This window comes from Peromyscus californicus, unplaced genomic scaffold (genome assembly GCF_007827085.1).
Source record: "Peromyscus californicus insignis strain IS unplaced genomic scaffold, ASM782708v3 Scaffold_9__1_contigs__length_137607984, whole genome shotgun sequence".
Classification (NCBI taxonomy): Eukaryota; Metazoa; Chordata; class Mammalia; order Rodentia; family Cricetidae; genus Peromyscus; species Peromyscus californicus.
Genome location: NW_026294617.1, coordinates 44,015,257 through 44,039,334, shown reverse-complemented (window position 1 = coordinate 44,039,334; position 24,078 = coordinate 44,015,257). Strand labels below are relative to the sequence as shown.

The window sequence follows — 24,078 nt, the reverse complement described above, 5'->3', positions numbered from 1 at the left end:
GTAGTATTACATATTAAAACTACAGAATTTATCCCTGATGCTTCAAAATTAACTTCACTATTTATTCAATTACAAGATACAATCAAAAAAAGGAGTCATCCTTTATATATAACTCACATTAGATCCCATACTGGTCTGCCAGGCCCTCTAACACAAGGCAATGATGAGATTGATAAATTATTGATAAAAAATATGCTAAAGGCCTCAAAATTTCATAAAAAACATCATGTCAATAGTAAAGGTTTAAAAAAGGATTTTTCCATAACCTAACAACAAGCCAAAAAAATAATAAAAAAATGTCCTACTTGTTCCTTCTACAATCAAACACCATTACCAGCTGGATGTTTCCCCAAAAGATACAGCGCCCCCCTCCAACAAAAAGTAGTAAAAAAAGCTACGCCCAAATTCCCAAATATACCAAGCTGACTTTGGAGATATGTAAAGGTTAAAACCTTCCTTTTTAAGAAAAGAAAAGGGGAGGTGCTGTGGGATGGTCTGTATGTCAAATGTGTTGCTGATTGGTCAATGAATAAATCACTGATTGGCAGTGGCCAGACAGGAAATATAGGCGGGACTAACAGAGAAAAATTGAGAAAACAGGAAACTGGGGGGGGGAGACACTGCGAGCCGCCATCAGGACAAGAAAGATGTAAAGTACCGGTAAGCCACAAGCCACATGGCAAGGTATAGATTAATAGAAATAGATTGATTTAAGCTGTAAGAACAGTTAACAAGAAGCCTGCCACGGCCATACAGTCTGTAACCAAAATAAGTCTCTGTGTTTACTTGATCGGGTTTGAGCGGCTTGGGACTGGCGGGTGAGAGAGATTTGCCCTGACTGTGGGCCAGGCAGAAAAACTCTAGCTACAAGAGAAATGCAAATTAAAACTACTTTGAGATTCCATATACTATGGAAAAGTGAGCAGAATATTACCCAAAGACATTCACAGAATAAAAAACAACAACAAAAAACCCAGAGAAACAGGGTTGATAATGAGTGTAAGACAGAGCTTATTTTGGTAATAGGGAACAAAACAATCATATTAAAGTGCCTTAACACTAAGCTACCTTCTAATTCACCCCATAACCTGTCTGTGTTTCGGGAAGCCTTGCCCACTGTGAGTTTCACCATTCCCTAGGTGGGGGTGGGAGTGTCTTGAGGTGTTTGAGTGGAGAAAGAAGTTGGCATGACATGCATGTGTTAATTCATTCCTTTCTCCTCTTCCCTGTGATATAATTTCACCAGTTCTCCCAAGCCCTCCCTGGTACAATGGGCTGTAACCTGGACCTGTGAATTAAAATAATCCCTGTCTTCCTTAAGCTGCTCTTGTCAGGGAATTTTATCACACCAACAGAACAGGAAACCCAAACAACAGTATTAGCAATAAGCTGGTGGAAAAGAAACGAGCGACATGATGTAGCTAAAGAAAAGGCAGAGAGCAGGAAGGATCGGGCCCAGAAGGGGGAAACTATCTATGATGGAGGTGAAGAAAGGGGAGAGAGGTATAAAATGGCAAAGGGGGAAACAACCTAGGAATACACCAGAATTACAACTACTTCAAGGGAGAAAAATGAGGAAGGAAGGAGACACATCTATCCTGAGGAGTACTGATGATCCTTGGAGAAAATTCCTCAAGATCCAGATATTCCTACAATGGAGAAACATACGGAACAGAGATCACCTTCAAATGAAAGCCCGGTGTCGGAATCAAAGGGACAAACGTAATCTGCTCAGACTTCAGTGCCAGAAACCCTCCCTCAAGACACTTCACACTTCAGTGGCAGCCTTGTTCAAAGAGGAACTCTCAAGAGTTTTAGTCTAGTCATCTGGCTTGTAACTTGTCTAGAGAACAGGGAAAACTGTGTGCATGTGTGTGCGTGTGCGTGTGTGTGTGTTTGTGTGCAGGTGAGCTGCTACTTTGGGACATGGAGGCAAGCAATCTATAGTATTCCAGTATGAAGCTGCTCTTTTAAGGAATGCTCAATTTAAAATAAGTGAGTGCCTGTACGTTTCCTTAGCTTTCTAGTATAAAACCAGAGCTTTTCAGAGGTCTGGGGATGTAGCTCAGTAAGGAAGTGCTTATCCACCCAGTTATCCGAAGGAGTGGAGGAAATCACTACCTCTTTTATTATGAGTAAAGTTTACCTTACTGTAACTGGAAGCCAAATATTCAAAGGAATCATAAAGGCTGGCCAAGTTACCACAACACACTGGCTCTGAAAAGTTACACTTTGCAGGTAAGGTGACAGTCCAGCTCTGTTCAAAGCCTTCTCTGTTGTTTTAAAAATATAAGCGGCGCTGTTACTGGGCAAAAAGGTCATGAGATACAACAAAACCCAGTATCAGAGCTTTATTGTGGGAGCAGGAACACAAAAGGAGCAGCTGCCAATGGCCTCAAGGGTGTGTGTGTAAGGGTATGTGTGTGTGTGTGTGTGTGTGTGTATGGTGGGCAGGTACTGTGTAAGCCATAGCACATGTGTGGAGGTAAGGGAACATTTTGTGGATTTGGTTTTCTTATTCCACCTTATAGACCTGCAACAATCAAACTCTATTCCATAGGATTCATGGCAAGTATTTTTACCTTCTGAGACATCTTGATGGCCCCCCAAAGTTTCTTTCTTTTGAAAGAAATTTTAGATGTATTTACTTTATTATTTTATGTGTATGAGTATTTTGCCTGAATGCATGTACATCATGCATGCCTGGTGCCCACAGAGGTCAGAAGAAAGCATCAAATCCCCTGGAACTGGAGTTACTGATGGTTGTGAGCTGCCATGTGGGTGTTGAGAATCGAACCCAGGTCCTCTGTAAGAGCACTCAGTGCTCTTAACCATTGAGCCATCTCTCCAAACCCTCAAAGCTTCTTTTGTAAAATGACGGAAATCCTCTAAAACAATGGTTCTCAACCTATGGGTCATGGCCTTTGGAGTCTACTGACTTTTTCACAGGGGTCACCTAAGACCATCAGAAAACACAAATATTTACATTACAATTCATAACAGTACCAAATTTACAGTTATGAAGTAGCAACGAAAGTAATTTTATGGTTGGGGGTCACCACAACCTGAGAAACTGTATTTAAGGTTGCAACATCAGGAAGGTTGAGAACACTGTTCTAAAATGAGATCATGGCAATGGTCACATAATTCTGTGCATAGCCTAAAATCAATACATTGCACACTTAAAATGGGTAAACCTGAAAATATGTAAATTATACCTCAGTAAAGCTATTTTTAAAACATTTAATTAGGATGTTCAAATATTTTATGCAAAATAACATCATTAAAATGGCTGTGTTGCTTATTATACCAAACAGCTTACTAAAAGAAAAAAGTTTCAAAGTTTCTCACTTGGGATACATTTGAAAGTTGGTTAAATAGATTTAGGGAGGAATAACAATACTGAGATGATTTATCTGAACTGTGTCTTCCAGTATTTATGACTGCTGACAAAAGCAAAGGACACTTCATTCTACCTGGTAGAAGGAAAATCATTTAAGTGGACTCATTGGTAGGTCATAATGACCTCTAAGAGGACTATAATCAATTGAGATAAATTGTGCATTTTTGAAGTAATATTAGTGTGCCCTAAACATAAAATTATAAAACTCATGTAAATAATTCTGTTTTAAAAGGAAGCTAGGAATTTAGTCTTCAAATTTTTATTTTACATGGCTTTTTTTTTTTCTGGAAAAAACCTAAACTTCAGCATAGAGATAGGCTGCCATTGACAGTCCATTATCAGCCTTACAACTATACAGAGAAGAATTTAACATATGCATTTAAATATTGGGCATGTATGTTTCAAAAGATAAGCAAAAGAAAATGATGGGAAGACAAAGTTAAAGGTTTTTCATGTAGAAAAGTAATTATCATAGACACTATATCCTTGAACCAAAGTTGAAAATGTTCAATGGTATTTAAAAAAAAGTGAACACAAATATGACTGTTTAACCTTGGACACAAAGAAGCAAATCACGGCCTGAGGGGCTGGCTAGGCTGCAGCCCAACCAGCATACTCACCAACGACAGATAGTGTCAGAGAGCAACCTGCATGGTGTATGGTGGCAGGGTCATCATCTGACACTTGGCCTAGGATGCTTGCAATTAATACCACACTGGTGGGCAGCATGGGACTGCAGGATCAGACAGAAGACACAACACAGTGATAGTTACACACTTCAAAATGGAGAAAAGTCCATTGTCAAAGTGAATTCTGAAAGTAAGAGCTATGGGGAAAGTGGGGGCTTTAACTGGGGAGTGGGAAAGGAGGGTAATAAGGGGGGAGAGTCAGGGAAGAGATAAACAATACTAAGGATGTTTAAAAAAGCCACAGGTAAACATTTTATAATACATATATAACACACACAACACACATATACACAGTTTATATGGAGTTACTCCACATTTCTCCTCAAGAGTCACAGACTATTGAACAAAAATGTCCTTGTAGCAGACATAGGAGACTGACTAAAGGGTCGTTGGAAAGGAGAGTCCAAGAGACTGTCACAGAAAATATAAGCTATTGTTATAGCCTTTGTTTCCCAGAACTTGAAGATAAAACCCTATGGCTAAAGACACTAGACACTTTGGACACAGGAATTAGAGAAATTGAACTGGAACTGACCCAGTAGACTCCTGTGGTTGGTAGTTTGAAAGAAAATGGATCCCAAAGGGAGTAGCATTATCAGATGGTGTGGCTGCAAGACATAAAACTCTCAGCCACCTCTCCAGCACCATGTCTGCCTGCATACTGCCATGTCCCATCATGATGATAATGGACTGAACCTCTGAAACTGTAAGCTGTCACCCTAATGTTTTCCTTTATAAGAATTGGCATGGCCATGGTGTCTCTTCACAGCAATAGAAACCCTAACTAAGAAAACTCCTTCCTGAGAAGGTACTATGCAAACTCCTAAGAAAGGACAGCAATTGATGGTCCTACCCAACTGTAAAGTCTACAGACCAGGAACTACAACAATGATCCTGGATGGTGCGATAATGACATTTTTATCCTGACAATGGCCAACAACTCTCTAATTGGATTTAAGGCCTGATCAACAGTATTCGTGTTTGGTACTACAAACCTAGTCAATTATCTGTGGCTGGAAAGGCCATAGGCCCCCAAAGAGAACTTACTACTGTCATTTTCCTAAATCAATATAACTTTTAATTGTATTCTAAGTACTTACTTATTCTTATACCTACAGTACTTACTTATCCTTACACCCTTCATCAAAAAGTATCCTTTTTGAAACAGATGGAGACTATTACAGAGATTCATATCTGGTCAAAATGAAGAGAAGAAGTGACCATAGGTTGTCTAGCCCTAACTGACACATCTACAATATAAACCCTATACTTAAGGCTCAGGAAACATCATGGAAGATGGGTATGAAAGACTGTAAGAGCCAGAAGACTAGGATACCTGCTGCTAGACAGGGTCTTCTAGACATGATAGGGAGCTACACCCATGAAATCTCAACAATACAGTTTGCCTAAACAAGATCTGCATAATGACAAAACCAGTTGGCATGCTACTGTGGATAGGGAAAATTTCACAAGGCCCCAGACATAAACAAAGACCTACAGGTTATCAATGGCTTATTGTTGAGAGAGGAAGAATCAGCTTTCTCAAGGTATTAGGCTCCACAATGCTTATCTAATGCTTATGGTCAGCCCTAAACACATATACATATGAGCAACAGCAAATGGACTCAGTAGGTTTTCTGTGTATACACACATGCAAGTGCATGCACATATACATGTATGCATATTTGTGTGTATCTATGTATATATAAAATTAAGGAAGAGGTCAATAATTTGAGACAGAGTAAAGGTGATATTGGAAAAGTTGAAAGAGGAGAGAGGGAAAGGTGGAAATGATGTAAATACAGTATTCATGTATAAAATTCCCACCAAAAGTAAAAAAATTTAAAACAAATAAAGAAGAGATATGGGAATATAAGTTACTACAAGAATTTTCAAACTATATTTATAAGGAAAATGTAGTGAAATATTCTGCACATGCCTAAAAACTCAGGGTTTATTAGTTGTAAGAGTGTAACATGTAAACTTACTTACTGAGAGGAAACTTGACAATACAGGATCTCTGAGAATATGAATAACAAGTGCAGAACAGAGATGAAAGTGAACTTGTCTCAGAAGGATGCCTGCTGTGATACTGAGCACTCAGAGATGGCCTACAACCGTGATGCTGTAAAGAGACTTGTTGGAAGAAGTATAAACATGCAAGTGTATAGAATTGGATTTAAGCTTCTTAATTATAATGAAATATTCATAAAGTTCATAGAAAAAAATGAATTTAAGTATCTTTCCATTGTGTCCTTTAAACAGAGTGATTCTTAAAAACAAGACAGAGCTGACGGTCCCAGCCTGCCTTTATTTTGATTTTTCTGAAGAAAATCTCATCTGCTTTGCCCATCATAGAACTATCATGATAACTGCTATTGCAAGGGAACAGTACAAGCCTGGATGTCCATACACAGAAGAATGGACGAAGAACCGTGGTGTGTGTACACAGGGAATTTGAGGCATCGGTAAAGAAAAGGTTAATTATGATATTTGCTAGGGAATGTATGAATCTGGAAAGTACGTTAAGTAAAATGACCCAGACTCAGAAAGACAGAAATCACATTTTCTCTCAAATGAAGATACTAACTTAAAGTTTGAATGTATGCAAATAAAGGGGTAAGAGACCTGGGGTAGGCTGTAAAAGCAGATAGGAGACCACCAGAAGGGAATATGAGGTGCTGGGTGAGGTGAAAAGCATCTCTACATACACCCAGGGTGAGGCTAGGTGTAAGACATTCATCCACACCCATGAAGAGCAAGAGAAACACGTGCACACCAGAAGTCAAAGGGAAGACAATGCTCACTGGCTGGCCCACTGGTGCCCAATAAATATTTGTCAAAACCAGGGCCAGGAGATGGGAACAGATGAGTGAGAAGAGGAAGGGCACAGCTTCATGGCTAGTAGGCAGAGATCCAATCACATTATATCACGTGGAAAATGGGTAGTGGTGAGGAGGGAGGCCGAGGCAGGCAGGGAACATTAGAAGTGGGCACAACTGGGGAGGGTCCCTGTGATCCCGAGGGGAGGAAGAGAAGGAAGAAAATGCACCACGCTTGATGTACAACACTCAAAGAGCTGGGATGGAAGTTGTGATATCTTTTTGTGATGTTTGAATGGGTATGGTCCCCATAGACTCAAGTATTTGAGTGCTTGGCCCACAGGGAGTGGCACTACTAAAGGTGTGGCCTTGTTGGAGGAAGTGTGCCACAGTGGGGGCAGGCTTTGAGGTCTCATATGCTTAAGCTATGCCCTGTGTGGCACACAGTCTCCTTCTGCTGCCTGAGGATCAGAACTCTTAGCACTCCCCCAGTACCACGTCTGCCTGATGCCATCATGTTTCTTGCCATGACAATAATGGATTAAACCTCTGAAGCTGTAAGCCAGCCTCAGTGAAATGTTTTCCTTTATACGAGTTGCTGTGATCATGGTGTCTCTTCATAGCAATAGAAATTCTAAGACACTTCCCCAAACTGGTAATTCTATTTTGTTTTGTGTTAGCTTTCCTTTAGTGAAAAAAAGTTAACAACAACAAAGTAGGAATTATTCATACTGGTTCAAGTCCATGGCCACTTGGTCTGAAGCAGTATAGCACAAGATGAAGAGCACATGCCAAGGGCCTTTTGGGTTTATGGTAGTCAGGAAACAAAGCAAAAGACAGTAATGACCTCATTTCCTCCAGACAGGCCCACCATTTAAAGGTTCCAGTGTCTCCCAATAATTCAATCATCTAGGGACCAAACCCAGTACTGGGGCCTGTGTGGGACATTTAAAATGCAAAATGGTGTTGGCCAATGGGTCAGTAGGTAAAAGCTCTTGCTTGGCTAAGTTCTCTCTGAAGAACTTGCATAAAGGAAGAAGGAAAGAATATACTCCATAAAGCTGTCCTCTGGCTTCCATGTGTGCACTATTATATGTGTGTACACACACATGCGTGCACGCGCGCACACACACACACACACACACACACACACACACACACACACACACACACACACAGTCGAACCAGGGGCTTGATAGGAATGGTTTATCTGGGTTCATCTGTTAACAGCGTTAGCCGTTCTTCCAGAAGACCTGGGTTCAGTTCCCAGCACTCACAAGGTGACTCAACAACTATCAGACCCAGGGGAACCAACAACCTCTGCTGGCCTCTCAGGGCATGAGGAAGGAATATGGTGTACAGACATACATGCAGGCAACATACCCACACACAGAGAATAAAATAATAATAAAAAATCCCAAACCACTGTTATCACTGATGCAAAACAAATGGAAAGAAATTGTCAGTGCAACTCTATGGATTCATCACAAGGGTATCCATGGATAAAGGAAGAGGTACATTCATGAACATTTTTCTAAATGTATTCACAATTTCTCTCCCAAGATCCCAACATGGTAAGGACTATGGTTGTCGTTCGCTAAAAATAAATAAAGCAGTATCTCTAAGATAGACACACAGGAAATCATACTGATATTATAGCTGACAGTAGCACTAATAAATCTGTCTACCCTGTTACCTATTTTAAATGGTTTCCACTAGAGGAATGTCCATGTGCCCCCAGTCTCAGTAGTGTGGGTGCTACCCAAGCAGTCAACTCAATACCAGGAACAAAGCTGATGCTGTAACTCAGCCCCGAGACACCGTGGCTCTCTACTCTGCAATTCCACTGGCTTTAGAAGTGCATCGGGTCTCTAAGCGCACAGCCTCTCCAGGACTGAAGGGCCAGAGCTAGCTCTGCACTCCCACTTCAATACAGACCATACATAGCAAGTGCAAGGCCTTAATGAGGGCAGAAGAGTTGCAATTAGTGCTATGTTGTTTGGGGCATGATTTTTATGGTAAGAGGGAGAATGTTAGCTAATTATGAAAGATGTGTAGGTTTTTTAAAAATAAAGTTCATTTGGTGTTAAAATATCAGAAGGAAATTTAAATTGCTCATATTTCCATCTTCTAAAATTTATTTTCATATCTAAATTCCTTTCTGGTTTCTGTTTACAAATATGTCTATTTCAACACAACTGCATTGCATACTTTTGTGAACTGTTTAAAACCATGTAACATAATCACAAGTATGTGCCTACATTTAGGCTAACATTTATACAGTCATTTTTAAAAAGTCTGCATAATATTCCAAATGTTGGTAGATAACACAAAGTCCATTATAAAAGTGCAGGACATTCCCAGTCACTCACTAGTATAAGAGTCTCATGTAGGTCAGGTTAGCCTCAGATTTGCTATGTAACAAGGGATGACTCCAGATTTTCCTGCCTCTGCCCCCCAAGTGCTGGCTTTACAAGTGTGCACTACCATGTCTGGCTGTTGTGGGATATTTGTGCACTATGTGAAGGTGTATTGCTGTGATTGGTGTAATAAAAAGCTGAATGGCCAATAGCTAGGCAGGAGGTATAAGCAGGACTTCTGGAGAGAAAAAGGAAGAGGAGGAGGAATCTAGGTGCATGGGAAATGCCAGGAGACACGGAGAGGAAGTGGGAGGTGCAAGATGGAAGAGAGGTAACGCCATGTGATAGAACATAGGTTACAATAAATGGGTTAATTTAAGTTATAAGAGCTAGTTAGGAAGAAGCCCAAGCTATAGACCGAGCTTTCATAATTAATAAGAAGTCTCCACGTCATTATTTGGGAGCTGGCAGGAGAGAGAAAGACTTGCTACATCTGGCTCTTTCTGACTGGTCAGCATGGATATAGGTTTCTTTTCATTCTGAACTGATCCCCAAACACATACTCTCAAGATTACTTCATCACAAACAGATTAAACAAATGTAGTAACAATTTTAATGAACAAATAAATTTTTACTGCTAAATCTGTGGACTAAGTTAAAATGTTTAATTGCAAACAGTTGACCCTTTGCGTTTATTTATCTGTTTCAGTGTTCAACCATCTGGTAGCTTGGATACTTAGTGTTCCTTACAGAATTCAATTAGACCTTCATGTGTGATTTTCAATCCTTTGCATATCATATATGACATAAATGCTGTTTTCAGCCTGCTGCTTTTAGGTTTGGGGCAGTTTTTGAACTCATAATTACTCTTTTTTTTTTTTTTTTGGTTTTTCGAGACAGGGTTTCTCTGTGTATTTTTGCGCCTTTCCTGGAACTCACTTGGTAGCCCAGACTGGCCTTGAACTCACAGAGATCCACCTGGCTCTGCCTCCGGAGTGCTGGGATTAAAGGCATGTGCTACCACTGCCCGGCTCTATTTTTATCACTGAACTCTGACTGGTCCTTTGCAATCTTTAAAGAACTGCTTTACTGCACTCTCCCCCGACTCCCCTGCAAACATGCTCTCCTATGTGCAGCTTTCCTGGTTTGTGTGTTCTCTGAACTTGGTTTTCACATATGCCACTTACTTGCCTTTGTTACTCCTAAACCACTGATACAGAATTTCGCTCCAACTCCACTTCCGGATTTGCTGATTTGCCTAACCTACCGCTACATGACCACTTACAGCAGCAACACAGTATAAGATAACCACATACAGGCGGCGTGGGCGGCCAAACACAGCTTCTCATTTCCAGACTGACTTTTTCCCAAGATCGGATATGTTAACACTGGGACCAACCACTGAAACAGTAGAGCATTCCTTCCAGAGTCCAGTGGCCTGGGGACCAGAGGAGGTGGCAGGTCAGAGGGCTCCACTGCTTTGAGACATAGCAGCAGTGTTTTCACTGGGAGCCACCAGCCTGCCTGCCTGCCTTTTTTTTTTTTTTTTTTTTTTTTTTTTTTTGGTTTTTCAGTACAGAGTTTCTCTGTGTGGCTCTGGCTGTCCTGGCACTCACTTTGTAGACCAAGCTGTCCTGGAACTTAGAGATCTGCCTACCTCTGCTTCCCAAGTGCTGGGATTAAAGGCGTGCGCCACCACTGCCTGGCTCTTCCTGGCTACATTCTAAGCCCAGTTCTTCAACCTTCTCAGATATTCTGAACACCTAAAATTATTCTTTCAATAACTTTGCTTGAATTGCACATGGCAACTGTTAACCAAGTAACTTCACAACTGCATTTCTGAGTGAAAACCAAAGTCCACCATGCTACAGTGTAGACATCCTTTTCTTGCATTTCCTTATTAGTATTTTTTAAGCTAATGCCAAACTGGCCTTGTCTAAGAACCAACTGGAGCACAATGAGAGTTTTCTCACCTTGGTGACTGTAACTCAGACATAGGACAGGTGTGCAAGAATGTACTTTTGAAAACAAATCCCCTCACTTATCCAACCCTCCATGACACCACACACATCAGTAGTACAGTCCCAGATATTCCTATAATCATATTCCTGGCGTCAGGTGACTGGACAGCACTGCCTTAGAAGACTTGCCAGGTCCGTGGCCCATTTTTGTAAGGGGAGAGAAACTCCTTTTTGTGTTGAATTAAGGAAAAGGAGTGGGAGTTTCCAAGAGCAATGATTAATGGGATGCACAGGCTTTGGCTTAACAAAGACCTGGGTTTGAATCTCAGCTGCAGGACTAGGGACCACTCTATGTCTAATAGATCATAAACTCATCCAAATGAGTCCCCAGAATGAGTATGTGAAGACCACAGGAGAGAACGTGTACTTAGAGACAGGTGAATGAGCGGCAGGGGGTCCCCAGAGGGAAATGTCTTCTCTTTCTTCCTGTCATTATCCCTGAAAATCCTGTGCTCACCAGCACTTCTTTCATTCAGAAAAGGTTATTTCTTGACTTTTCACTCTCTGGGAACATGAGACTCCATGTTCTCAGCAGGTTTAGTAGTCTCTTAGAAAACTAAAATATTCAAAGAAATTGCTTATTTTATAAGCCAAATTCAAAGAACCAAATTTGAAAATATGCTTTGATTTAGGGGAACAATTTCACTTTGAGAAAGGTTTTTAAGTACACAATGTATTTCAGCAAATCTGTCTTAATTGTCCTAAGCCTAAGGAAAAAAATGGCCCATTACTTTATTTTTAAATTTATTTAATTTTATAAAAAAATATATTTTAGTAATTTGAAATAGTTTTTCGAAATATGAAAAATAGAATATTTTTCCCATTGAAGAGGGTAGGATGATTCATGTAGTCTTAACGAGCAACATTAATAAGAACCCACATTGGACTTAAATACAGTTGTAGATGGTTACATACAGAAGTACTTATAGAAATGTGTGCATACACATTAACACAGTCTTTGCTCTGTCACCTAAGAGCACATAAAGTAAACAATACCCCATATTAACAAATGCACTGACTTCCTGGTTTGGAATAGCATCTTGTAATGGGAGGAATTGGAGCTCCTTGGAGAAGCAGCTGGTTCTAGTATTGAGACATGGAATGGACAAGATGGTGTTAGAATAATCTTTGTGGTTTCAGAAAGTAAGAACAACCCCGTGTTGATAGGAACATGTCAGAGACACAGGAGTCAACCCGAAGAGCTTCAATAAGACAAAGCTATACAGCTTGAGAAAAAAAACTATTGGATTATAACCTAAATATAAACACAGATGAGTCAATATTCAAGAAGAGGTTACTCTCCCATGCAGGAAAATTCCAAATAAGTCCTACAGATCTCTTCCCTAAAGGAGAGGCAGCTGAAGTCCCCTAAAGCTCCTTTCCAAGAGGACAGTATGGGAAGGGGAAAGAAGTCACTTTCCCATGGGGAAGCCAGGTGACCAAGGTCAACCCACATCAATAGTCGTAAATCATACTGTGCTGGTAGTGTTTATTCTTGACAAGACATAATGAAAACAGTACTCTACCTCTGGGCTTTTCCTTCTCCCAGGCCACATAACTCCAGTGTAACTGTAAGAAAAACATCAGATAATCTAATAGAGGGGCATCCTACATACCTGACTAGAATCTTTCAATGTCCAAGGAAGTCAGAAACAACAACAAAGTTTGAGAAACTTTAGAATCAAGAGGAGCCTAAGAAGCCATGACACTAAATGTAGTGTGTGCCCTGGAAAGGACCCTGGAGCAGAGAAAGCATGTAGGTACAGTCAAGGAGATGTGAACTTGAGATTAGTTCTCAGTTATAGCAAAGGTACTGTAACAATGGCAGAAGTTAAAATAGGGAGACGGTAATAAGAATCTCACGCTGCTGTAGAGAAAAATCTAGTTTCGAAAGGCTTCCCCAGTTACCTCTCACCTAACCCTATCACTCTCAAGCAGGTAAACACTGTTCTTAGTTTCCTGTACACACTTACATGTACAGATGTCTGTATGCATGTGTGCGAAGGCTTTTAAGGCCCAAATGCAGGCTCTGCCTCTTGCTTTCCTTGGCTGACAAGACAGCTGGCTCCTCTCTTCCAGCTGCATGGAAACTAGTGTCTGACGGTCGCACAAGGCTCTCTAACCAGTATCCTAGTGTAACAGGGAGGTGGCTCGCTCTCGTGCCCTTACTGCTTCCAGGAGTAACTCTGCACACCTCCACCTACTATTTCATTTGCTAATGGTAATCCCGGAATAGAACTACAACATCAAGTCGGGGTGCATTTGTAGTTCAGACGGATACAAACTACTCTTGGGAGCTGTATCAATTTACAGTGCCCTTAGCAACGGATGAACATGGTTCCCCATGCCAACTGCCTATTGCACTTTGGAGTTGTGTTAATACATGGAAACCTGATCCACTAAATGCTTTGCTTTTCTTTGATCTTATTTACAATATTTAACTTTGAGAGTGCCTTATTTTGAGAGAAGAAATGTTGCAACTGAACTCCAAAACATCACAGCTTCTAAGAGGATCTATTATTCACACATTAAAGAATCTCACAATCATTTATATTTTCAGCATCACTAGCCCCATAAAATTATTTTGTGCGACTTCTACTTAAATGTTTTCAATATGCTTCCTTCACCAAGCACCAGTACCTGGTTCCACCAGTGTCCAGGAGGCTACAGCCTGGCCACCATCCACTTCAGTAGTCAAGGTCAGGGAGAGAGGAATTTTGTTGTTGGAAGGAACGACGGAGCAGCAGCTCTTAGGTAGAACTTGCCACCACAGGCCTGCTTTTCTAGTTCATAAAATCAAAACTCTACACTGGAGCGAAATGTCTCAAGCCCCTAGTATAAGAAATTGATTAAATACAACTTCATACACTCAGTTCAGAAATGATATGTTCACTCTCATAATAAATCGCTAACAAAAAAAGTAGCTGAAAATGTTTCCTAACTTCCTTCCAAACCTTTCATCACATACCTGAAAGTTTCATATCCAGACTCAGCTCCTTTAAGACAGCTGTGCATTGTTAGAAAGTTGTGAAAACAGTATTCTGAAATCTGTTTGCCCAAACTTTAAATGTCTGGTCATAGTTGAGGTAGTTGGAAAGAAACAAGATTTATTCCCTTTTCTGTATGGAAACCTATTGAGAAATGGTGGCATGCCCCCCCTTATTTTTATAAATGATACATACTTCTAGTTCCTCCAAAGTCCTCAAAAAATGATGTCCGGACTCTAAAATGGCAATTTTCATTGGGAAGAGTATTCACCTCTGTACATATGGCTTCAGTTATGAACCAACTATCAAATGAAATGCTACATTTAATTCCTTGAATCCGGCCTCTGTCTCAGTTAAGACATGCCCTATCTTTGTTACTAACTAGCTTTGTAACTTAATACAAATTATTTAACTTGACTAGTGTTGAATTTCTCCACTAGTAACAAGAGCATAATAATCATAATTAACCCCTGGAGCTATTTGTGAATGAAATGAAGGAACAGATAATGCTGAGCGCATGATGGGCAAATAGCTAGTGCTCAGGAGATGTCAGACACTATCAGCACATGTGGCCGGTAAGTGCCCGCAGCTGAAAGGGGCTGCTAGGGACAAAAAGTGACGATGGTTCCAACATCATGAGCTTGGAGAAATCTGGAAAGACTGTATTTTATATTTCAAAGGAACTTATAAGAATTGATTGGGTGCTCAGCAAAAAAAGAATGTTGCTTTGATTTACTCATATTTTATGAAAATTGTTACATCAATATTCATAATCTAAAGAAGCTTATTGCATTCCTTTCTTCTAATCCCTTCATCTGGTTTTGAGAACAGAGTTATTTTAGCCTTGAAGAATAAACTGAGAAATGCATTCAATTTTTGTTTGTTTTGAAAAATCTTATGTAGGGGCTGGAGACTTAGCTCAGTAGCTGAGCACTTGCTCACTAAGCACAAGGCCCTAGACTCAGTCCCTAGCATGGAAAAAAAAAGGTTCTGTAAAGTTAGGATCTTCTGTTCTTTGAAAGTTTGGTGGAATTTGCTTACAAAATCTTTGGCCTGTCCCCTGTGAAAAGACAGTGCTTCTCTTTTTAAGTTATGAGACTTTGGGCTTTTTGGAGTAAGTCATATTAAGATATATTTTTCTTATTTTTCCTTTTAAATGTGCAGATCATGTAGAAACATGTTGTATGTGTGTGGCTGCTCATGTGTAGGTATGTATGCACGTGTGTGTGCATGTGGATGCCCTAGAATGATGCTGGGAGGCTGGGGAGAAGAGAGTCTTTGGCCTGTTGCACTACCTGCAAGTCATGGAGCGAGCTGCAGAGTTCCAGCTTGTGTGAGTCACAACCTCACAGGAGGGACTGTTGTTGATCCAGCTGCTTTTTTGAGTTGTCCATACTCTAACCTCTTGCCCACGCTCCTGTACGTAAGTCCAATAAAGTAACTGGTTCACCAAGTTGGATTCTTACTTAGATCTGCCATCAGAATATTCCCTATTCAGGGTGAGTACTGTTTATTCACTACTTCCAAGGGATAGTGTCACACAACATACTCAGGCTGTACCATGCTAATTGTTCACTGCTCTTAGCTCTACAGTAAGGTAGAGAAGAAACATATGAAAAAAAAAATGTGCAGACAAGGCAGATGTAATTGTTTATGAGAAACTCTGCACTAGAACAGTAGGGCAGTACTTCAAGTGAAAGACCCTACCCACCAGGGGTGTCAACATGTAACAGGGAAATTCATTTGAAAGGAAAGGGATTGAACTGAGACACCTGTTTAAACTGATAGTGTTTTTCCAAGGTCAGCCACTAAGGCTGTTTTAGTTGTTTCCTGTTGCTTTGACAAAATTCCACAATAAAAGCAACTTAAAAAGGAGAAAGGGTCTATTTGGTTCACAATTCCAGATTATGGTCCATCATCGTGAGGAACTCAACAGGAACTTGAAACAGTTAGTCAAACCACATCAACAGTCAAGAGCAGAGAGCAATGAATCACTGCTTTCACACTAGTGGTCAACTTACTTCCCCACTCTTACACAATCCAGGACCACTGACAAGTGAATGGTGCCACCCACAGTGAGCAGGTCTTCCCATTTCAGGTAATGTAATCAAGAGAATCTCTCAAGGACATGTCCACAGGGCAACCTGATCTAGATAATCCCTCATTGAGACTCTTCTCAGGTGATTTTAGATTGTGTCAATGTGACAGTTAAAAGGAACCATCACAGAGGTATGCAGAGGCCACTACTGATGTGCAGAAGGGGCCAAAACTACATCCTGAGTGGTCAGCAGAGCTGAGCAATGTCATCCACATGGACATGTTTTTGGAAGAGTGTAAAATGAAAAAGCCACAGGATGATGGAGTTTGCCCAAAATTTCAGAAAGCCACTGAAGCCAGGCAATCTGTGATAGGGTCAGAATCCCTGCAAGGCAGCCTTAAGAGACTATCATGTGACCTGAAGTGAAATTTAAGGTGTGATGGAGACTCCAGGATTCTGGAGATGCCAGGAGCATGAAGAGTCTGCCAAAGAAAAGGAATTAGAGCACAGAGTAGAGTAGGCCAAAGAGAGAGGCTATGTGTGTTGCAGACAAAAGAACTAGAAGTCACCAAATCAACTGGAGTCCAGATAATGCTACCGAGTACTCTAGATGCTGGCTATAGATGGATTGGCTTTGGTCTAAGTTGTGCCCTGAGCCAATCATTCTTTGTTGTGTTCCTTTATATCAGGAATGCCTACTATATGTCACTGTATGTTGGAAGCATGTAACTTTTTTTAATTGTACAGGGGATCACAGGTAAAGAGACCATCTAGGTCTTACAAGAGACTCTAGAACTTTGACTTCTGACCACTGTTAGAACTGCTAAGACTATGAGAGTACGCACCTGGTAGTATATTCACATACCTAGAAAACCTGAGTTGTAGATGAAAATGACTAGAATTCGGATGAGAAAATCAATTCTCTAAAATTTTATACTTATAATACAATTCTAACTAGAATCCCTCCTGGGATTATAATGTAATAAGAATTATCCTAACTGGGCAGTGGTGGTGTATGTCTTTAATCTCAGCACTTGGGAGGCAGAGCCAGGTGGATCTCTGTGAGGCCAGCCTGGTCTACAGAGTGAGTTCCAGGACAGGAACCAAAGCTACACAGAGAAACCCTGTCTCAAAAAAATAAAAAAAAATTGTCCTAAGTTTATGTGTAATAGTAACTTTCTATGTATAAGATGGTATAAAATTTAGAGAAGAAAGCTTTACTAGGGATTTGTCAGAGCCTTCCGACAATAGGCAATAACATTATCTTAAAGTTTAAAGAGACAGGGACTAAAAAGATGGATGGGTCAGTAAAGTATGTACCTCAAAAGCATGAAGGCCTGACCAGAACTGACATTAAAAAGCCGGATATAGCAGTGTGGTCCAACTGTAACTTAGTGCTGGGAAGGCAGTGTGGTCCAACTGTAACTCAGTGCTGGGACGGCAGTGTGGTCCAACTGTGACCCAAGGTGGGAAGGCAGTGTGGTCCAACTGTGACCCAAGGTGGGAAGGCAGTGTGGTCCAACTGTGACCCAGTGCTGAGATGGCAGTGTGGTCCAACTGTGACCCAGTGCTGAGATGGCAGTGTGGTCCAACTGTGACCCAGTGCTGAGATGGCAGTGTGGTCCAACTGTGACCCAGTGCTGAGATGGCAGTGTGGTCCAACTGTGACCCAGTGCTGAGATGGCAGTGTGGTCCAACTGTGACCCAGTGCTGAGAAGCATACACAGAGGATTCTGGGTGCTGACAGTCAGGCAGAAAAGACAAGTGGTGAGCTCCAGGGTTAGTGAAAGACCCAGTCTTAGAGAGAGAGAGAGAGAGAGAGAGAGAGAGAGAGAGAGAGAGAGAGAGAGAGAGGACTGAAAAGATGGCTTAGCGGTTAAGAGAACCGGATGCTCTTCCAGAGGACCGGAATTTGATTCTTAGCACTGGCACAGTGGTTTACAACTATCTGTGACTCCATTTGCAGAGGATCTGATGCCTTCTTCTGACCTTGGAGGGCACCAAGCATGCAACTGGTACACATGCATATATATAGGCAAAACATTCATACACATAAATTAAAATAAGTAATTGTAAGAAGAATTAAAAATTAAAAAAATAAGATGGTAATCAATTGAGGAAAACACCTAACTTTGACCTCTGATTGCCACATATGTACACGCCCCCCCCACCACACACACATAAATGGTTTAAGTGGAAAATAATTACATACCAAATATATTTAAAGTAAGAACAGCAGAAAAAAATACTACTTGCAAGAATGGGTTAATAAGGCATTCTACTAAAATTAATATTAATAGCATATGAAATGAATTAGCACAACAGAAGAGAAAATGTAGTAATAGACACTAATACACAGGAAATTCTGTTAGATGGCAAAAATGATGATTTAATTACACATAAACTAGTACAGTGGGAAAAGAATGAAACTGAATCATTAAATATGATATCACACAAAAATATGTTAAATGAAAGGATCCTAAAACTATGTATATTATGTAATGTTTTAACCAAAACGAATCAGAAACAATAAAAAAAGATCACCATTTGGTTATACCAAAATACAAACCTCTGATATGGTGATACCATACAAATTCAATAAAAATGCACTTTAGAAAAACTGAATATATAAAACACTTAACATCCATACTATTCAAAGTGGTCTTTAAAATGATCAAGGGGAGGCTGGGAGCAGTGGCACTCACTTGAATCCCAGCACTCAGGAAGCAGAGGCAGGTGGATCTCTGTGAGTTTCAGGTCGGTCAGGGTCACAGAGTGAAACCTTGCCTTAAAAACAAACAAAATGCTTAAGAGGAGCTGGGAAGTCCACACACATCTGAAATCTAGGCACTCGGGGGCTGAAGCAAGAGGAGCAGGAGGTCCAGGTCAGCCAAACTCCAACAAAACAAACTGCTACCAAGAGAACCTTCAATAAATCCATTTTAAATAGGCAACCAAAAGACAAAGGAAAAATAACTGATCACTGTTGTATATTACAGTTTATTGGGCTGGCAAGATGGCTCAAAGGGTATCTGCCCCTGCTATCAAGCCCCATGGTAGAAGGACAGAACCAGCTCCAGCGAGCTGACCTCTGACCTCCATATGTGTACCGTGGAACACAAGTGATCCCCCCCATACGCACATACAAAATTACAATTTTTAAATTAAATTTCACATCATTTTTTTCTGACTTCATGGTGCTACTGAATGCATGACTCCTTCTTTTCTCTTCCAACACTCATCCCTCTCTGGATTGCCATTACTGTGTGTTCATTCCTTCCTAACGCACAGCCTCAAGGCTCAATCTTTCTAAAATATTACCTTTTTCCTTTCTTTTATTGATTCTTTGTGGATTTCACATCATACACTCCGATTAAAATACTGCTTTTATCATTATCTTGATGAACAATTTTCAATACTTTCAGGTAGAAATATGTGTTCCTTAGACTTATTCCCCAAACTGTCTAAAATTCTGGATTCATGTTTAAAAAGAAAAGTGAAGAAAAAAGCTTTAGAATATTGCATTTTTCAATGATTTCTTGGCTATGACATGAAACTCATGGGCAACAAAAGTAAACCACCGAAAGGGGCCTGTTCAGCTGGGAAGAGTCTTTGTATCAAAGCAAACAATAAATGGCTTTGAGATGACAACCTATGTCATGGGAAAGTCACATATGTGATAAGCAATTTATATGTACCACTTAGGAGACACTTGTACAACTCAACAACAACAAAACAAAAAGAGCTAATCTTAAAAATGGGCAAAGGACACAGACAACAACTCTCCACAGAAGATGCAAATGACCCCCCAAAACATTAAATGTTGCTAAAGGCGCAGAGACAAGAGCCTGGCGCCATTATGGTAGGAATGTCAAGTGATATTGTCACTAGAGAAACCGTATGGGCATTGCTCAAATGACGTAGCCATCCTGCCTCTGGGTGTTCATCAGAGATCCCAGAGCAAGGCCTCCAAGGGCTATCTGTAGACCCACCTTCTCCACAGCCTCAGATGCAATGGGAAGAGATGTAAACGGCCCAGCCGTCCACAGGAAGATGAGTGAGAAGGAACCAGGAGTGCCCACACACACCGGACGACTGTATCCAGTCAGGACTGAAAGGAATTCTGACGCGTGTGACAACACGGATGACACTGTGATAAGTAAAAACCCCAGACACAAAAACCCCAATACCACATCATCTCACTTATTTGTACCGTGTTAGGAGAGTCAAACTCACAGAAACTAAGGAGACGGTGGCTGCGGAGGGCTTAGGAGGAGAGGAAAGGAACATCCAGTAGCTACAAAGGTTCAGTTTTGCAGTGTGAAAAAGTTCCACACATGTACTGCAGAAAATGTAAATAAATATACTTCAAAACTCCCGAACTGAATAGTTAAAAATGTTTGAAATGGTACATTTAAGGTCATGCATTTTATGACAACAAAAATTACAAAGAATATTACAATTTAGGGTTATATATTCAACATGAAGTTTTGAAAACCTTATGACTTCCCTCCACAAATTGTTAAAGTTTTAGAAATAAAACATTAAAAATGAAAATAAAGTCTGGATTCCTCTTACACACAGCATATGCTCCATTTTCCTTTTGCATCCTAGACCAACAATCCCCTAGGGATAATGCGAGAGCAAAGTAAATTCCATTTTGTTCTGCTGAAATCTTACTTTGTACTTGAAAGGTCTCTCACATACCCACTTAATCCTGCCGCTTTCAATGGTAAGACAGCAAGGGACAACCGCAAACACGGAGCACAGACAGTTACCACCGTTGTTATTAGGCATATTTGCAAGACAAATGAATTAACACAGGCTGTCATGGCACTAAGTAGGCGGCAGACATTTCCGTTACAGCTAGCTGCTAACATCAAGAAGGAATTCTCTTTACCTAGCGCCTCCTTCTGCAGATCATAGCATCTGGTTTGCAAGTTTACTTCATGTTGTTTGGACACCTGCATCTGCTGAGACCTCAATATGGCGGCATCCGACAACAATTTGAGATTTTTCATTTCCTCTTCCAGGCATACTTTATTTCTCTGGGAAATTGTCAGACTTTTATTTAACATATCTATTTCTGTAAAGAAAATTCAAAGTTTGTAAACAGAAGACATTAAATCGCAATCCTCTAAAAACTGGTTTTCTTTTAGAAAATTAGTGTGAAAAGAAAACGACTTTTCTGAGAGTATGACCCCTAGCCAAAAGTTAGATGTAAATGCACTAGCAATTCTGAAAAGAAACAAGGAAAATGGGCTGGGCTGCTAAATGATGCACTTTTTTATTTTTAGCCTTAAATTATACTTTTACATTCTCATATAAATATGAAAAGTATAATACCTGTGGAGTCCTCTGGGTTTTGTTGAAATTGTATGACAGAGAAAAGTGAATGTAAACGTGCAGCATGAACTGGTTGGTAGCATTTCTAAGATGGCTACTGGCCTGCCTTCTAAGTGGTAAGCGTGCAAAAGACCTGGAGGACGGAGCAGCTAAAACTAGCAAGCTTGTGGGTGGAAAGTATTTAACAGTTAACAAATACATTTTAATGATTCTAATGGTACTCTGTCCCCTAGAGTGAAACCAGAATTTATTGTAGTAATTCAATGCCATTACTCTCCTTCCATTTAATTTTTAAATGGCTTCACAGTTCTACTTACATTTCATATACCTTCTTGAAAAATGTCAGAGCACATCATCCATCAGAAAAATTAACAAGTTTTCCCTTCACCAATGTTTTCAGCACTGCCAACATAAGCCACCACTAAGGTAGCAAAACACACACTCAAAATACTATGTCATTTGTACAGATCAGCTAATCACATTAATGAGGGTACGGACTATGAAGCTCTGGACAGTTTTCTAGGAAGATTACCTGGCGCTGCCTTCTTTGGCTAGTCCCTCCTATGTTGTGCAGTAGGTTCAGGTGTGAGTGGGTATCTCAACATGTTGGCTTGGTTTATTGCTCTACCATGTCTACACATGCAAGAAAGATCAAAGTAGAGATCCACGGGACAGATCTAGGAGCAGGCAATACATCAGCTGACAACAGCAGGGTACAGGAAAGGAGGAATTTCCTAAAGGATGGTGCACAGCACAACCAAGAATGTGGTCCAGCCAGGCTGATGGTGCACACTTTTAATACCAGCACTTGAGAGGGCAGAGGCGGCATGTACTTCTGTATTCAAGACCAGCCTGCTCTGCATAGCAAGTTCCAAGCCAATGAGAGGGACATGGAGAGATTAGAGAGCACGACAGTGAGAGGGAAAAAGAGAGAGAACAAAAGTGTGTGTGTGTGCGTGTGAGAGAGAGAGAGAGAGAGAGAGAGAGAGAGAGAGAGAGAGAGAGAGAGAGAGAGAGAGAGAGGGAGGGAGGGAGGGGAGAGAGAGAGAGAGAGAGAGAGAGAGAGAGAGAGAGAGAGAGAGAGAGAGAGGTGGAGGGAGCTCAAGGGTATGAGTGAGAAAGAAGAGAATCTGGTTCAAAGAAAACAAAGCAACGGCTCTTTACATGGGTAAAAGTCATGTGTGGGAGAAAAAAGTGGCCTTGAGAAGAGGCCTAGGTAACTTTTCTCTTTTAGTTCCTTTTCAACTTGCAAATGGAAACCTAAGGAAATAAATGCATGTTTCTACTGTGGTCCATTTCACCCACTGAGAACAGCTAATACGCTTCTAAAACGGTGGCTATGGCCTGTTTCTGTGAGAGTGATGATGACCAGCACACTAATATAGAACGCTATGAGAAACAAGGCAACTTAACAGAGTGAGACAAAGGTATTTTTACACCCATGAAGGCAGCTTCTTGTGGCTGAATAAACCGTCCCATACTGTAACATCTGCCCATGTTTGAGTCAGAGTGACACTGCGGAGCAGGACCCACGTGCTGCCACCTATTTCTCATTTGCCAAAGTGACTCTGCTGCAGCTTAGCTGGCTGATTCTGTCAGTGAGCAGTATCATCTCTAAAATAACTCATGTCAATGTGACTTTCTATCTGACACTAAGAGGCAGAATCTGCAACACAAGCTGATTTGTGAAATACAGTCTATTTCCATGTATTCATGGAAAAGTACAGCAAGATTTCCAAACTCATAGGGACTAGAACATTCCCAACATGGCATCAGGAAATCAAACCAGTGAAGGTAAATGAACTCAAGCACGATGAGCTAATGCTCCTCTGTCAAGTGCCCATGGCGTTAGCATACAATTCTGTTTTGTTTCCATTATATAATTTCACACTTGTTGGGTATCTGTCCCAATTTGGGGTTCAGAATTATGATCCCTAGAAGGTCAACCTATACTGGTTATTGTACCCAACTTGAGACTGTTTCAGTGCAACCCAGAGAAATAATCCCATCCTCACACATTTGGCCTGCCATAGCTCACATGCTACCCATCATGGAAGTCTTTCCTGAGCTAACCTAGATGTGGCATACCAATTTGCACATTTACTTTGCATTGATCACATGTAGGCACACAAACTCGTACTAAGGTATAGGTTAATTTAGGCCAGAGATAACAATCTGTTTTATTGCCCTGTAGTTCCCACTATCATGCTTTAGAAATAACAGGAGCTGTTACAGACATAAAGGCTTCTGAGGAGAGCTTCTAGATGGTTCCTAATGTGCCAGTATTTGAACATCTTGAATAAGTGTTTCAGTTTCATTTCAGAGGTAGGCATTTTGAGCTGGATAGTTTGATGCCAAACTAGGTTAAACAACTAAAACATACACCCCCCAAAATGTTAGCAATCTAACCAG

General features: G+C 40.7%; 1 protein-coding gene across 3 annotated transcripts in view; it reads right to left on the bottom strand.

Annotated features, from left to right (window-relative positions):
- Positions 1-24,078, bottom strand: part of Lekr1 (leucine, glutamate and lysine rich 1) — a 184,869-nt gene that overhangs the window by 80,133 nt on the left and 80,658 nt on the right. For all 3 annotated transcript variants that reach the window (XM_052730840.1, XM_052730839.1, XM_052730841.1), the window contains one exon: positions 21,221-21,406. In XM_052730840.1, coding sequence (XP_052586800.1) covers positions 21,221-21,406 — 186 coding nt within the window. The remainder of the gene's footprint in view (positions 1-21,220; positions 21,407-24,078) is intronic.